This window comes from Argentina silus, assembly GCF_951799395.1.
Source record: "Argentina silus genome assembly, chromosome: 3".
In the NCBI taxonomy this organism is placed as follows: Eukaryota; Metazoa; Chordata; class Actinopteri; order Argentiniformes; family Argentinidae; genus Argentina; species Argentina silus.
This window is the reverse complement of record NC_139657.1, coordinates 24,202,657-24,219,475: the sequence shown is the minus strand read 5'-3', so window position 1 is coordinate 24,219,475 and position 16,819 is coordinate 24,202,657. Positions and strand designations below refer to the sequence as shown.

The 16,819-nt window shown below is 42.5% G+C and overlaps 1 protein-coding gene across 4 annotated transcripts; it reads left to right on the top strand.

Annotated features, from left to right (window-relative positions):
• Window positions 1–3,916: 3,916 nt before the first annotated feature.
• On the top strand, window positions 3,917–9,128 carry LOC310801966 (calcitonin-1). 4 transcript variants are annotated; one of them, XM_083666189.1, is made up of 5 exons: window positions 3,917–3,992; window positions 5,143–5,234; window positions 5,903–6,037; window positions 8,177–8,365; window positions 9,092–9,128. In XM_083666189.1, exons 2-4 carry the CDS (start codon window positions 5,149–5,151, stop codon window positions 8,337–8,339), a joined length of 384 nt encoding a protein of 127 aa, XP_083522315.1. In that variant the 5' UTR covers window positions 3,917–3,992; window positions 5,143–5,148; the 3' UTR covers window positions 8,340–8,365; window positions 9,092–9,128. The 4 variants fall into 4 exon arrangements, with proteins under 4 accessions (XP_083522315.1, XP_083522316.1, XP_083522314.1 ...); XM_083666190.1 differs by lacking the exon at window positions 9,092–9,128 and adding an exon at window positions 8,653–8,693 and having other exon boundaries at window positions 8,180–8,365; XM_083666188.1 differs by lacking the exon at window positions 9,092–9,128 and adding an exon at window positions 8,653–8,693.
• Window positions 9,129–16,819: the final 7,691 nt, after the last annotated feature.

Genomic DNA, 16,819 nt, shown 5'->3' with positions numbered 1-16,819 from the left:
GATTATTGTCCAATGAATAAAGATCCAGGTTCTAGAAGCAACCATCCTTAGCGAGTCATGATGCACTGTAGTTAAATACAAGGAGCTAAAAAACCTGAGACTCCTTCATTTTTAACTCTCAGCTTTGCTGTGGAGGCAGAAATGATGGCAGACTCTGGCTCAACGCCATGTTTCATAACCGCATACCGTTTAACTTTCTATAAATACAGCGGGACACGATCCAAGTTGATCAACTGTGATTGAATCTGAAATGGCTCCAAATGCAAGAGCCAAGTTTCCTTAAGATACTTGAGGGGAATTGCTTGCCTAGTACTGGCTTCTGAGAGGGCAGCCTTCTGAGTCACTGTATGATTTCTATAGTGGCATTGAGACCATTGAGCCAAACACACAGTGGTGCCGATGAAATATGCAACCAATATAATCACCAAAGGCAAGATCCGTGTCTTAAAAGTGTATCCGAGCCATAAGCCCATGTTGGTGAGTCAAGTAGGACATGTGGGACGTGTAGAGTACAATCATGGGTGTGAGGGTCTTCCATCAATATTTTCGTATCCAAGTCATTTTAGTTGGGTATTTTGTCAAACTGGTGTGTTAGCTGTGGCTTTGCTCTCTCAAATCTAACCTCCTTCCCAAGTAAATTTAATCCCATATTGTAAACACACTTTTCAGTAACGCAATTTATCTTAAGCAGTGTTCTCTCAAACCGCACCATTTATAAGTGTCTAGACATTGATTGCTGAAAAGTCTCTTTTTTCCCTCTCTCCTGTTTTTCTTGAATGAAAGTAGAATACTACTGAACAAGAGCTGCACAGACAGCAGTGGATGATGTCAGGGCTAGCCAAACCTTCCTCCCACGCCCGTACGCCATGGGCACCTGATTGATGCCCCAACATTTCAGCGATTAAATGTAATTTCCCTAATGTCCCAAGATGAACAACAGCAAAGCCAGCAAGCGCTCCCTTGCTCTTACGAGTCGAGTGGCACTTCACATGGGGTATTTAAGTAATGACCTGTCCCCAAATGTAAGCATGGTATTTTTCTGAGCCCCTGTCCCACATGGTGTGTGTGTGTGTGTGTGTGTGTGTGTGCGTGCCTGCGTGTGTGTCTGTGTGTGTGTGTGTGTGTGTGTGTGTGTGTGTGTGTGTGTGTGTGTGTGTGTGTGTGTGTGTGCCTGCATGCATGCGCTTGTATGTTTAGGGGATTATGAGTAATCCCAGTGTGACTACACTCCAATGGAAAGCTCACAATGGCAAGAGTGAGGTTAAACACTTGAACTTGCATTTAATCAAGCAGAGCATCCTTTGTGGTGGTGTACACTGATTACATTCAGAGATTGAGAGCCATTATAGGAGCCTGTGGTCCGCTAATGACTTAAGTGCTGTTGCTCTTTCTTTTCTCTTTAGGAAGTGATTCATCTGGATTGGGGTACTGCTCCCTGGACCTTGGAGCACCCAGCAGTGAATGGAGGAATCCATAGATCATATCTCCCCACTTTGGCCGTATCACTGGTTTGTATCTCAGAGAGGAGAATTTATGGTCCTTGTACATCAACCGCAATATCTGTCTGTCACCCACATTGGTGCGTTGTGTGACATTTGAAGGTGGCTATGACATAGATATCTTGGTCCATCTTGGTCCTTTGATGTTGTAAAGTGTATTGTGACAATCCTCTCAAAAACCTCTCCAAGCTGAATCGTCATACCATATTACCAATAACCGCTGCACAGCCTACGTTGTTACCATATAACTATAGTTAAGAAAACAGAACTAACGCGCGCGTAACCTACAATTCCTATCCTTGTTTACAATCACATAAAGCAACAGGCAGTTTAGCAGTTACACCGGCGGGCCCGGTGGCAATAAATTAATAAAACCAAAAGCTTACGTTGATTCGGAAGAATTCGCAGTGTCGGATAACCTAGCCAGCTACCTATCATAAAAAGCAAAGTCGTAATTTCTTCAATATTGTTAAACTTTTGTCTTTCTCTCCCTTTGAGTCAGCTACTCACTGCATTTGCTGTAGATTATTCTTACATTAGCCTGCTAGATTCATTATCTGATCTTTTGATTGAATGGGGAACATGTTAGTTCATGCTGCAAGAGCTGGTTGAGAGGTTGGAGGACATCCTCTGGAAGTCATCATAATTACTGTGTAAGACCACAAACCTCCAGAGTTATGTGTTGAAGTCAATGTAGCCAGAGGAGGACGGAGAATAGCTGTCCTCCGGCTACCCTAGAGGGTGCTGTTGATTACTCTAGACCTTTATTGCAAAATAGTGTGTTTTAATCATGTATTTGGTGAGATGAGAATATATGTGGTAGTAGTTTAAAAAACGGTTCTAATGTTTCACAATTTTTTATTTTTCTGAAATTACTGAGTAGGATGATCCTCCCCGAGCCTCCACTGATACACATAGCCCTCCAATACAAAATCTTTGACTGCTCCCTCAGCTCGAAATAGTGAAATCATTAAATGTCTTCTATAATAAGTTACACTAGGGTGGGCGAGCTGAGCTCTGCTGGAAGAGGCCAGGCAGGAAAGGTTACTGTATTGACTCTGTAAGTCTGAAGTTTGGTCTGGAAGAGGAGGAGAACTTTGCGGACTCCAACGGCTTGTGCTGCTCCCTTGGGTTATACGAATGTGACGCATTGACACACACACACACACACACACACACACACACACACACACACACACACACACACACACATACACACACACACACACACACACATACACACACACACACACACACACACACACACACACCATGCTTCTCTCCCTTACATCAGCAGGAGGAGCTGGGACCCCTGGGCTGTCTGTTTAGCGGTGATTTAGCGTCTGTGACATCGGTGCAGCTCACTACTCAATAGCACTAAAAGGCTCATCCTGTCTAATGGGGTTTCTCTGTGACGCATGCAGGGAGAGGCCCCCCCCCCTCCTCTTAAACACACACACACTCACACACACACACACACACACACACAAACACACACACACACACACACACACACACACACTCACACACACACACACACACACACACACACACACACACATACATGCCACCTGACAAACAATCAGTAGTTTTGCCATTGATTCCCTGCTGAAGACCACATCAGACATTGCATTTATCTCAAGTTGATGAGGTGGTGATAATCATCACAAAACCAACATTAACAATGGTCCTGATACCAAATCAGTTACTTTTTGGCAAGTGGAGTAGTTGGTCATTCCTATAATCAAATCTTAAACAAAGTCACAGTATAGTTTCACGGCTTATAATATGTAAACTGGCAGTTAGTGAACAGTCTTCATGATAGTAGTGCATCTAATTTAACTGATCAGATCAAGACTTTTTAGGAGAAACATGGCTGTGTGTGAATGATGGCCAGAGGCAGTGAGATTTTCTGGGGTTGTTAGACCCTATGTATCATCTATGAATAGCACCAGGCCAGGGGGGAATTGGCCTGTAGTATACATCCCTCCCCAGCAGATGGCCCCGCCTGCAAGTCCTTTGCTGGGGGCTCATCGATTTGGCATTTGAAAAAAAGCATGCATGTAACATTTTTGGAAGCCTATTAAATATTTATTGCCAGGGATGGTTTCCGTGGCCATTCGTTTGATTCGCTCCTGTTTAATGAATGACCTCAATGCAAATTTGGATATCAAATGGACCAAATGACTGGTGGATTTTGTGAATGGAGCACTTAGTGACTAAAGAATGACGTCATTGCCAAGCCATATCCTTATTAGTGTGCCAGAAGTACGGGCCGGCATTCGATTGGCTTGAGGGAGCATCTCAGCGATGGGATTGGCCGACGGAAGATAATTAAACACCTACACAGTCAATGCACAAATCCAAGTGGCGGATATATAGGCTTGAGCATTGGTGCTGCATGCAACAGAAGCAAGAATTGGTCTTCAAGTTGAGAGAAGTCAACTAAACGTTTCATATTTATATTTTTTTGCCAGTTGATTAACACAGAAGGTAAGTGTAGACTTTTAACTGGATTCATGTTGGACAGTATATTGAGATGCAAGGTTGACTTCATTGTTATTAGTTCATTGTATGTAAATCTATTGGATATTGAACTGCGTGGACCTGCATTGTGGTGCAATGTGATGAGATGGTGGCTGTAATGGGACAGTGTGGCTGTAGGGGTCAATACTGTCTGTGAGGGTCCAGACTGTTCTATGGAAGCAAAGTGGAAGAAGGAGAGAGAGTAGGAAAGGGAAAGAGAGAAAGAGTGAGAGAGAGAGAGGGCAGTAAAGAGATGGAGTCTGGAGGCTCTGAAGGAGAGTTGTAATGTCTGTATGTATGTGTGTGTGTGTGTGTGTGTGTGTGTGTGTGTTAGTGTGTGTGTGTGTGTGCGTGTGATTGTGTGCATGTAAGAGAGAGAGAGCATGAGAGAGAGAGATAGAGAGAGAGAGAGAGAGAGAGAGAGAGTGAGTGGTGGCAGCTCATTACTCTAATGCACTGGTCCCTCCTGGGAGTTGGCACGCTGGAGCCACTATCCCCTCCTCACAGTGGAAGCTAATGCTACCGACCCCCGACCCCCGATTACCGCTGAGCGACATGCTAGAACCCCCTTCCTGTCATGCCTGGACATGCCAAAGGCACCGCCAAAGAACAACCTGTCCTGTACTTAGGTTTTGAGACGCTGAAAGAGTGGATAGTGCTCTGGAGAAGATTGAAGGATTATCATGTGGAAGAGTTTTGTGGGCTGTTTTGTGGGTGTCATAGGGAGGTAAACAGCATGGATATGCAGCATGAGAGAGCAGTGGTGCCAGTGAGGAGTGCTTGGATGACATACAGTAGCATGGTAGTGCTTAGTGCGCCATCCATACAGGACACAAAATACAACTCAGTAATTGAAAACCTAAAAGATGGATCCTCATCTTATGATATCCTTTATGATGTACTTTAACATCCTTTAACTTCTGTTGTATTAGCTGTTTTTACTGCTTTTTGTTATTTATCCCATAAATGTATGTATGGTGAATGCAAGTGTGATTGTGTCCCTTCTGAGACCATGAGTTTTTTTTTGTTTTTTTTTTATATTATTTTGGCTAGATGTAAATGTACAGTAAATGGCTGTTGCGTTTGCGGAGCTGATGGGACTGTGTCTTTGCTGTAGGGGACCATGGTTATGTTGAAGATCTCTGCTTTCCTTGTTGCCTATGCCCTGGTCATTTGCCAGATGTACAGCTCACAAGCGGCCCCTGCCAGGTGAGACAAACGGAGAGACAGACAAACAGACCAAAATTGCATTTATACCTACATACACATCTACACATGTGACATACAGACATATATACAGTATGTTCAGACTGTACCGTTTTATTAATTAACTGTGTTAATTTTGAATTAAAAAGATGAGTGACATTATTTAGAAACTTGGGTAATGATGGGAAGCCATTGAAAGCAATTCAACTGAGGCTTTTCATCCTTCTTTTAGAAATGGATTGCAGTATTTCCATTATTTTGTTTTGTTAATTAACTGTAAATACATCAAAGTTTATATAAACCAATGTCACTAAAGTGCACTCCAGTTAAGTGTAAAAGGGGGCAGTAATGACATTTGCAGGAAAAAAAAACAAAACAAGAGTAATTTAATTTAGGAGAGATAAATGAGATATATAAAAACATCCAAGCCACTCCCCGTTCTCATGAAGCTATCGATTTTGTCATAAATCTGAACTTGGTCACACGTCGGCCTTTTAGAGCTAGTACTCTTAGCAGATTGTTTTCCCTGTTGGCTGGGGTCCCTTCAAGTTAGACGTCATACCTTTTAGACTCAGTGACGCTTTTGTCTTTTTCTAAATGCAGGTGATAACTATCGTCAATTTTTTATGCTGATCCCTGTGCATCTATCCACCTCCCCTTTTTTCCTTTAGACCAGGCATAGAGTCCATGACAGATCGAGTCATGCTCACGGACTACGAGGCGCGGCGGTTACTCAATGCCATAGTCAAGGAGTTTGTGCAGATGACAGCCGAGGAGCTGGAGCAGCAGGTGAACGAAGGCAATAGGTACAGACAACCTTACCATCCTTACTAAGTTTTCCTGCTTTTCATTTTTAACATTGCCCCCCGAGTAAAGGGTTGCAGATTGAAGGATGACTGAGAAAAGGTGATGGCCAGTATTCAAAGCTGCTATAGGACTACCATTGCTGGGATGGAAAGGCACCTGTGCATTGGTCCAATCTTTTAAACCAATCATTTCAATTCAATTTGTACCTGGGAAGAGGTATCTTTTAGCCTCCTTTAGCAGTGTTTCCTGCTCAAGGTTGATAAAGCAATAGAGGTATGTGCTCAGAGAAATGGGTATAAGATCCTTATTCCTACCAACAGATTCTCTGTCGTAACCATTCTCCTGCATGGATAAGCTTGACTTATTCATTTATTTGAATGTACAAATGTTTAAAGCCTGTTTGCCTGCTGGGGGTACTGTATTAGTAGAGAATGCCTAACCGGATGGATAAGTGCATGTTGTGTATTACTTCAAGTGGACTGACTTGCATGAAAGAGTAAAGCAACTAGTTTTATGTGTAATGTGGGTGTAGAGGATATTATGGGGTTTGGAGCATGGGGTAGATGAAATTGCATTCTTTCAGTAACTCGCAGGGCAGCATGATGTTTTTAATGTATTAATTTCTAACCTATGACAGCACGTCAGGAAATGCATTTTTCTCTGAGAAAATGCATGAGAGAAAAGGTGATGATACAGTACTAACGTGTTTGTGTGTGTGTGTCTGTGTGTGTGTGTGTGTGTGTGTGTGTGAGAGAGACAGAGAGAGAGAGAGAGAGAGAGAGAGAGAGAGAGAGAGAGAGAGAGAGAGAGAGAGAGAGAGAGAGAGAGAGAGAGAGAGAGAGAGAGAGAGAGAGAGAGAGAGAGAGAGAGAGAGAGAGAGAGAGAGAGAGACTTTAGACCTGCATGTTTCCAGATACTATGAGCCTGTTTCTGCATGTTTGTCTCTCCCCCCCTGACAGCATGGAAAGACCCCTTACCAAGCGCTGCTCCAACCTCAGCACCTGCGTGCTGGGCAAACTGTCCCAGGAGCTGCACAAATTACAAACGTTCCCTCGCACAGACGTAGGAGCGGGCACACCTGGAAAGAAACGCAGCATGCCTGAGAGTGATCGCTATGCAAGCTACGGGGAGACGTTTGACAGCGTCTAATCCACCGTCCTCCTCCTTCCTCCTCCTCTCCCTTCTCATTCAGTTTTTCTCCTGGTTTTTGTTTGACAAGTCTCAGTGCATGTGGATTTTGCCTGCTTGATTGACCCCTCTAGAGAGATCCTCCAATTGCAACCACCGTACTTTTCTTTTCAAACTAATTTCTGACCATTTCGGCAGAGAATGATGTGTTGAATCATTTCAGACAATCAAAATGATTGATTCTAGATTACAATTTATCCAAAGTAACAATTCTAAATGTATTAATTCATTGCAATGTGTATACTACTCATCATTTGATTTCATTCCAAATCCTTGAAATATCAAATCAATCAGAGACAATTTAAGTAATATCCGACCATAATAAATGGTTCTTTCATGTGTCAACATGTTTCTTGTTCAATAAACTTATTTTTCTACCAGGAAGCCTTTTCCTATTTTTATTCTAAGATGATGAAAATTATTAAGTAGTGTTAAATCAGTTTTATGGACCTACTGTAGCTTTTTGAACATGGTTCAAAATATATAGTACAATAAATTAGAGTAATTATGGCCTTGTCACAGTGCCATTGAAATATCTATGAAACCCTCTCAAGTGTCAAGGTAAGAAATATGACAAATTGAAAAAAAAAATCTGATTCACAGCATATTTATTCTATGTGTATTAATCTGCTCTGATGAAATGTGTAATTTATGTAGGTGTCAGGCAAATGGGTTAATTTAATTAGAAAGTCTTGCATAAATACAAAAGGAAACTTTTATGTGTTTGAGTGTTTGAGTGTGCATTTCGGTGTGGCTATGTGTGTGTGTGTGTGCCTAAGTGTCTACAGTATGCTTGTGTGGTATCTGTACAAGTGTACATGTTGATTTGAAAGCATTTGTGTGTGTGGGTGTATGTGTGTGTGTGTGTGTGCGTGTGCGTGTGTGTGTGTGTGTGGAGAAAGAGAGCGAGAGGCAGAGATCACCATTAACCCTTGTTTCCTCTCCTGAAGCAGCGTTACAGCACAGAAGCGAGCCTGCAACACAGCCACCTGCGTGACTCACCGCTTGGCAGACTTCCTGAGCCGGTCGGGGGGTATGGGCAACAGTAACTTTATCCCCACCAATGTGGGCTCCAAGGCCTTTGGTCGACGGAGGAGAAACACCCAGATGTGAGAATTCCAACGACCTTCAGGGATATGGTGAATACTCCTTTTCTCTCTGTAGCCCTCTGTTTCTGACCCCTGTTTTTCAGTTGTATGTTCTCTTCAGAGTCTCTTGGTATGTTAAGAAACATTGTTTATCATAGCTTAATGTTACACGAGACAAAATGCAGTTGGAGATGGTTTAATATTGACAATAAAGGTTTGGTATGTTAGTGTGATGGAAAAAAACTGTTTGTCTACCCTAATTTTAGAGGATTGGGGGTTTGTTGTTGACCTCTCCAATGACCTGTTCATCCCCTCTTCTCCCTCCTCTTCTCTTACAGAGATTGACCCATCTCAACATGATGACATCATAACATATCTGGGGGGGGGGGGGGGGGTGGGGGGGGGAGAGATACAAAACAAACAAACAGGGAAAAAAACACTGGCCCCTTTCTCTCTCTCACAGTCAACAGAAAAAAACATCCTCCGGAATTTAGGACTTCTCTCATCTCCATAATGTTATGAACCTTTAATTTAGCTTTTGGCAACCAATAAAAAAAGAAAAAAAAAATAGAGCACCTCCTTTACGTATGTACATTGACAGATGACTCCCTCAATTCCTAAAAGAAATATCGATTTCTTTTTTTATACATGAAAATCATTTGAAATAAAATGAAAGAAGCAGTGGTCATTTATTTATTTTTCTCTCTCCTTAGAGCACATTTGTACCATGTGACCTATATAGGAACCATCATTCCTGTCATTCATTCCTGTCCCCAGCAGTACCTGTTTGCTGTGCCGCAGAGGGACGACATTAAAGATCAGCCTTCCCAAGGCTCCCTCACAACGGCTGTGTCTTGTGCCTTGATGTTGAACACTTTACATGACATGATTGTACAGTATGTTTCAAGATATAAAGAAGACCACGAAGAAGAGAATGAAGAGGAAAAAAATATTCCAGAGATTAATATTGTAACAATTGTGAAATTTCAGCAAGATTAAAATGTATTTTAGATACATTCGGGTTTGGGGTACTTGTGTTGTTCTTCAAAAGTTTAAGCATTTAGGTGAAGAAAGACTCACTGTATGTTGATGACATAATGACCTTTCAGTCAGGAACACTCACTTCTTAGTTGAACCATTTATTGAATATAAAATGGTTATACAATAAGGCTTGGCATATTTAGATGGCCCCACTCTTTTGAGAGTTCCCTGTCTGGGAGTTATAAACGACTACAACACATACATGTATATCACACGGCAGGGAACCCATACATCTATCAATCCCCTGATAGATACTGTACAGTACAGACAGAGCAGAGCCGAAGCAGGTGGAGGCTGGGAGTGGTGGTGGAAACAAAAACACTAACACTCTCATAGCACAGTAACTACCAACAGTACCAGCAACAATATTGTAAGCTACAGAGAGGCGTGTAGACTGACCACTGAAATAGGCCACCTTATCAACGTGTAACATGACATTGTGTCAGGTGTAAACAGCTGATCTGTCACCTGACAGACAGCTAGCACTGACTTAGTGTCCTGCCTGAAGTAAGCTTGCTACATGTTATTAGTGTTATTAGTACCTGGCCCACAAAGAATGCTGATCTTCCCAGCTGCAACGACACCACTGGAACACAGTGGTCTCATGCTGTGACACATGCTGGGAAACCCTGTCTTAACTCTCAGCAGCTCTGAAGTCTGTCATAACAATATCACACTATTTCAAACGTAAAAACGTATTCATAAGACACAGGAGGGACATTTGAATAGCATTCACTTTATTTCTAATCTTTTTACAGTTTATCACAAAATGAAAATATTGTGGCAATCAATATTTAGTAACAATTGGTACTTTAAGGTAATTCCTTGAAACTTGTAACTTCTTCGTAACAATTGGTACTTTACTCTCTATAATGAATCCCCAAGTAACCGAGAAGTAATTCATATACAGTATATTAATTATGTAACTAATTACCAAGTGAAGTAATTAAGTAATTGTTAATTAGGCTACCATAAAGTAAAGTCGAACCCAAATTGCCGACACATATCTTCTCTTGGACCTCAATTTGCATAGCCTATGCTATAAGTGGAGGGAATACGGGCTCGTCGTAAATGTTTTTCATGTCGATGACAACACATCAAAAATAGCCTATGGTCGAACAAAAAATCCATTCAATAGAACTGAATACAGATAAAAATCAATATGAGGAGTTGCTCAATAATACCAACCAAGCCTGCAGCTATTGTCCACTCTAAAAGCTTGTGTCACAACATTTCAATCAGACAATTTAATATTAATATTTTAAATGTATGGCTAGAGGACACTGTAAGAAAGATCTTAACCTGCAGTGTTACAGTTTTGCTCATTAATATGTCGATCTCGTTACTCCTCTTATTTGTGATGTTAAAATATATTAATTACAAGCATTTGTCAATTATTTCTCTATTTAAAGTGCGTCATCATTTAGTAGTCCTGGTCATGTATCAAATCTTCATCACCACTCATGTTACGGCAACATGATATGGTCGAGGCTAAGCCACTGTAGTCCATCACCAATGGACATTTTGGGGTTCTCTTGTTTTTCCAACAATTTTCCAACAGGTGGCAATATAACTGTCTTTGCAAAAATGAAGTAAGGAGTAAGAACTATTTTAGATATTAACCTTTACAAATATATGAATAAAAGGATTATCACACATAAATACAAACTCTTGTCAGCATTTGATGAAGCATGAAGTACAGACACGGCCTCAACAGTTGTTACCAGAAGACCTACTATAGATGCTAGATCACAAGTTCCAGACAGTTCCAGCTGAGAGGCAGCATCAGGATCTTGGGTCTCCACATGAATCATATCCAAAGTGGAAATGAAACATTGAATAAAAAATCACAACTATGTACACAAAAATCGAGTAGAACAATAGAACAGGGGTAGACCACACAATCACACATAGTTTATTTGATTCACAGAATACATTCCAGTGGCAAATGTTATTGTGTTCTGTCCATATATTTTACAGACGTCTAATGGTACTCAAACATATGGAACACATTATGCTGATGTCCTGTAACATAGATGATTTGACAATTGCACTCTATATACATTTCATGAATCAAGGTACAGTACCCACTCATACCTCTGATTTAAGTGCTCTTACATGCATCTACACAGAATATAGAGAGAACTGTGGAACTGCACTCCATTCCCCTTCAATGGTAGAACCCTCATCTGTCATGTATTTTTACAGTCTTTCCACTGTCTCTCATTCCTACCCTTCTCCTTCTCCCTCTCCCTCTCCCTCTCCCTCTCCCTATCTCTCTCTCTCTCTCTCTCTCTCTTTCTCTCTCTCTTTCTCTCTCTCTCTCTCTCTCTCTCTCTCTCTCTCTCTCTCTCTCTCTCTCTCTCTCTCTCTCTGTCTATCTGGGCTGGAATCAGCTCTGGAGTCTGAGCCGTGCTGGAATCCACATGGAAAGTTCTCTAGGATGACAGAAAAAAACCTTCTCCATATTCTGATAATTGAGGGGGACTAGGCTGAGGATTGGTTTGGGGAGGCTTTTGCGTCTTTCTCAGCAATCTAGCGATCCCACTTTGCCAATGAGAAAAACAGTCCTAATAGTGAACAGCTGCTTCTCATTCTAGTGGGAAATTAGATGGTTCGTACGAGCTACGAGCAAACCCCAATTTCCAGAGAGAAGGATTACCCCATTCCAGTTCCCAGAAATGTACACCACAACTCAACTCTTGTTTCATAAACTAGGAGCTTCGAGGCTACTTCATCCTGCATTTGAATGGAATGGAAAGTGAGGATTACCTTCACACATTGCAATGTGTTTCCCTGCCACGTCCAGTGACTAGCATCGTTTTCCCGTCGCCTTTGTCAGGAAATTAGGTAACATTTGAGAGGAAATTAGCAGGTTTGCAGTTAGATTATCTGAAAGTTAATACATCTTAATCCTTTGCTCAGGTATGTGTGAAAGCCATCCTTGTGTTTATGTGCGTGTTTGGTTTGAGTGTATGTGTATGTGTGCTGTGTGCTGTGTCTGTGTGTGTGTGTGTGTGTGTGTGTGTGTGTGTGTGTGTGTTTGTTTGTTGTGTGAACCACCCTATTGATATTTTGATTTTTTTCTTCTTTAAAGCTCCCCATTTTTCCAGAAGGTAGTCATTTCCAAGGCTGGCGTGAAACAAGACACCCCAAAACGCTCACTGTAAAGGTCCAGAAACAACACACACTCAGCCTACATCCTTTCACCTTCCCAAAACCCCCTTTTTCTCCTGTGACTTTTCAGAGGAAGGTAAACACCCTTTCACAGTGTCAGAAATGTGATTTTATTCTGCTGCGATGGCAGTTCTGCCGTCTGGCTCTCTTTCCCCCCCACTCCCCCTTTTCTTTCTTCTTCTCCTTTCTCCCCCCTCCCTCACTCCCACCACATCTGGATCCCAGTCCCACATTTATTTATGTGGTCGGCGTTGTTTTTGTGGGACTTTTTAAAAGTCCTTTACCTTGTTCAGTTGGCAGTTTCTCGGGATCTGATGAGGTCTACAATTACATCTCACCATAACTGGTCACTCTGCAATTACATGCTCTACCACAGAATCTCTCCAAAATGCAGCGCCGGCGCTCATATGGCAGACAGAAATAGAATAGTTTTCATGTCTGTTTGGACGGCGGCCCAGCTGAAACTATGCTCCACCGCTTGACTGACAGAGGGATGTGGGCTTTTTCTCCCAAAGAAAAACCTTAAGGTCACGTTAGACTTTGAGCAGTTACTCCAGTGAGCTCCAGAGCCTTAGTTGGGGCTGAGAGGAGAGGAGAGAGAGGAGTTTGCAGGGCAGAGCCTAGCTACAACAATGAAAACCCTTGGGAACACTTAACCTTTAAGGCGCTGACCTATGGCTGGGGTAAGTCTGGCAAACATTCCCTTTTATTTACTCACTGGGAAAAATCGTAGAAGGATGCATTAGGGTCATGTGACGTTCTCCGTCCTCATTAGAGATGGAGAAAAGACGAAGTTGGAGATGAGAGAAACTTAGGAGTTATCTGGAAGTGCAAGGTGTCTACTGTTTCTCTCGTATCATCCAATGTCTCTTGTCCACTTACAACCAAACTTTTAGAGAGAGAGAGGGCATCTTTGTGTGTCTCTTACTGTGGCTGTGACTGCAGTTCTGTAGTAGGCACATTACAATGGCATCGTCCACGGACATCTGCTCAAGGTGGTTTCCTAAATTTAGGAAGGAATTCATGCATTCATGGGGCACTGTGGCAACACAAACACTGATACTGTATAAAGGTCCTCTTTTGCATAAAAGTAAAACGTTTTATCGTAGTAGACACATATATAACCTTATTCAGGTTATTAATATTGTTATGATTTAAAATGTGCTAATAGATCATCTTGGAATGAATCATTGAAATGGTGCTGTACTGCTTCTTTGACATGTCTTTGTGTAACTTGCAACTGTTCTTTTATGTGCAATATTTCAATACAGCAACACCATAACACAAATAAGACCATGTAATGTATATACTTCAATCATCACCCACAATGCAGTTGAGAGAAGAACTCTCTAAAGACTGTCATCTACATACTTTGTTATTCTCCCATTATTCAGAAGCAACTCATCCCAGATCTAATATTGGTCTCTAATATAAACACATTAAAACAATTGAAGGAAGCTCAGTCTTTTTTTGAGAGTTTTTTGAGTACCACAGTTTAAGTGGTGCTTTATCTGCAGTGTGTCTGAGCAGCAGAGCCCCACCACTCATACTAGTCCCAGGGAGACATGTGCTGTACCCTCACAGAGATACTGCCAACCCATGTCCACCCACCGCCCCCATGCCCCCCACCCTGCTCATAGCTGCCATCAAGGCAACATGAAGGCCCTTCCTGTCTTTCATAGAGCAATATACTATGCCAGGGCAAAGCACTCAGTGGGTCCGGTTTCCTCTTTGTGTCTCCACAAAGAAAAGATGCTTTGTGTGTTTTTTTTCCAAAGTCATGCCTGAACTGCAAACCACTGAGCCTATGGCTGGTTGGAGTCTGTGTAAATCTGTGATGTGTGTGGGTGTGGACTCCAGCTTGTTTGCTATTGAAAATGACAATTAAAATGACAGCCTCCTGATAGACAGTGATACCACTCTTTAACCTCAGGTCGCTGTGTGTATGTGTGTGTGTGTGTGTGTGTGTGTGTGTGAACTTGAGTATGAGCATATGTGTTTGTGTATGCGTGTGTGTGTGCCTGCATGTCTACTCCACCACATCTCTCGTTCCCCTCTTGCCTGGTGAACAGCTGGGAAGGGGAGTGGCCTGACTAACGTGAACCACACATGTAGGTGTGGCCCTGGCCATGCCATCATACTATTTAATTAGGTTTTCTCCACGGGCGGGGTAATTGGGGGGTTCCGCTATGAAAAATCTCCTCTCTTCCCCATCACACCCCTCCAACCATTGTTCCGAGCCACTAAAAGAGAGCTATCATTTGGAATACTGGTGATGGTATGTGTCTCAATGTCATTGAGGTTATGATTGAATACTATGACCACTGCTATAATTGGTACCTACAGTAACGATTATACATTGTTGCTTATTCCTTTACATTTGACTGTTATGTCTGTCATGGCTAAGTTTTGTGTTTGAGCTATCCATGAGCTATCATATGTCTGCTCTTTGCCCAGCATTGCTTCTTAGTATATGGCGAGGAGTTTCCTTGATTCATCACAATTATCCTACAGTATATCTTCTCAATAGCAATACATTGACCTCCAGTTAGCATTTAAACATGTCCAGAACTCTTGCTGCTGCAGCTGAATGTGGCAAGTATCCATCTTTTTCCATCAGTGGTTAGTTTCCATTTCTTTCTGTTTTTACTTTGTCGTCTCTCCCTTCTGTCTCTGTATGTGTGGCCGGTTGGGAGTCAGGGCGAGGTCCGTTTCTGTTTCCCGTCCATGTCTGGAGTCACTTAATCCATCGTTCACACAGTCCTAGCCTGCTCTCCTCACATTTCCATCCCCAAGCTTACAAACTGTGTTTTCCTTAATGGGAGTCCTAGTTGAGGCTAGTCCCCTATTGCTTACATAGACTAAATAAGCTCTCACAGGTTCCTCCCCCTCACCCCCAAGGCAGAATACACTCTAAAGCTTCAAGGCCAGCCCTCTCTTTTCCCTGCAGTTGTTTTTATAGAAACATCCACTGCCAAAAGAGTAAGTTAGTGCAATCCCTGATGAATTGCAAACATAAAAAAAAAGTTGGGGGGCGCTAAGGAGGTTAGAAATGAATCCCACTCTTTGCGACTTAAGTCATGACAATACCTCTCCAGATTGGTGAAAGTTGGATGTCTCATAGACTGCATGAAACCCAGAACACCAAAACAAACTTCTGCAGTTCACTTTCATTGGCTTTCGCTGAGAGCAATTGAAGGCAGTGACGATTGCCAGGCCATGACATTCCGTGACAATTTTAGAAACATTCCAGTCAGCATTGCCATGACAACGGGCACTACCAGTAGCTCACATCAGCTGGCTCCCAGCTGTTGACCTTTGACATGGTGGAGGAGAGGCAGCATCACCCTCAACATGGAGTCAGTACCCTGTCTGAGTGACTAATAATAAAGTGGGCTAGTGTGAGCAATTGGGTTTGATCTTGGGCCTTCTGTGCACCACATGACTGTGTTAGCCCACTGAGTTAAAGTCTGTAGACATTAGCTTGGGGAGCTCAAGCAATTGTTAAGGTGTCAGGCAAGGTTACACATCATACAAGCCATTTCCCTTGCTGAGAGGAACTAGCTTCTGCTACCAAGCCACCATTTGATCCCATATAAGTTTCACACAAAAATAGCTAGCTATCTACTTTGACTCATCATTCAAATGCTGCACCAGAGCTGACCTGATGGGCTGCCCACAGTTAAACAGAAGTTCCTCATCAGTCTTCCCACAGGACAAATATGGGCGAAGTACGCAGCGTTCGCGTCTATGGTTTTGTTCTTTATTGTGGAGAGTGTGGCTGATGACACATCACTGAGGGAGCCGGTGACTCAGTCAAGGCTCCACCCCAACATGGGGCTCAATTAAGAGAGTGCACATATAAATATTTTGCGTAGGTGGACCCAATATGGCAGCCACTCTGGGGCCTGAGCCTGGGAGATAAATCAATATCAGGCTGGATGAATTAGAGCCATGGGATTGGAGATTCTTCTCTCTCTCTTCCTCTCTTTCTTTATTTTATCTCTCTCTACACCCTAATTGGAGCAATGGTACATCCACCATCTGCGTGATAGTAGACCTTTTGTTTTGGGATGTGAGGGTGGGATGAGGGGGGGGGGATGTTTGAGTGGGTGTACAGTGAAATCTATTGTATATGCAGTCTCTTACATATGAGGGTCACGTTGAACTCATCCTTACAGTGAGTGTGTTGACGTAGTGAAGGGTTCCTTGGGGAGTCTTGAGAGGAGCCCCTCCTTCACTCTAGTGGTGGAATCTCTAACTGTATAACCTCCTAACTGTATTTGA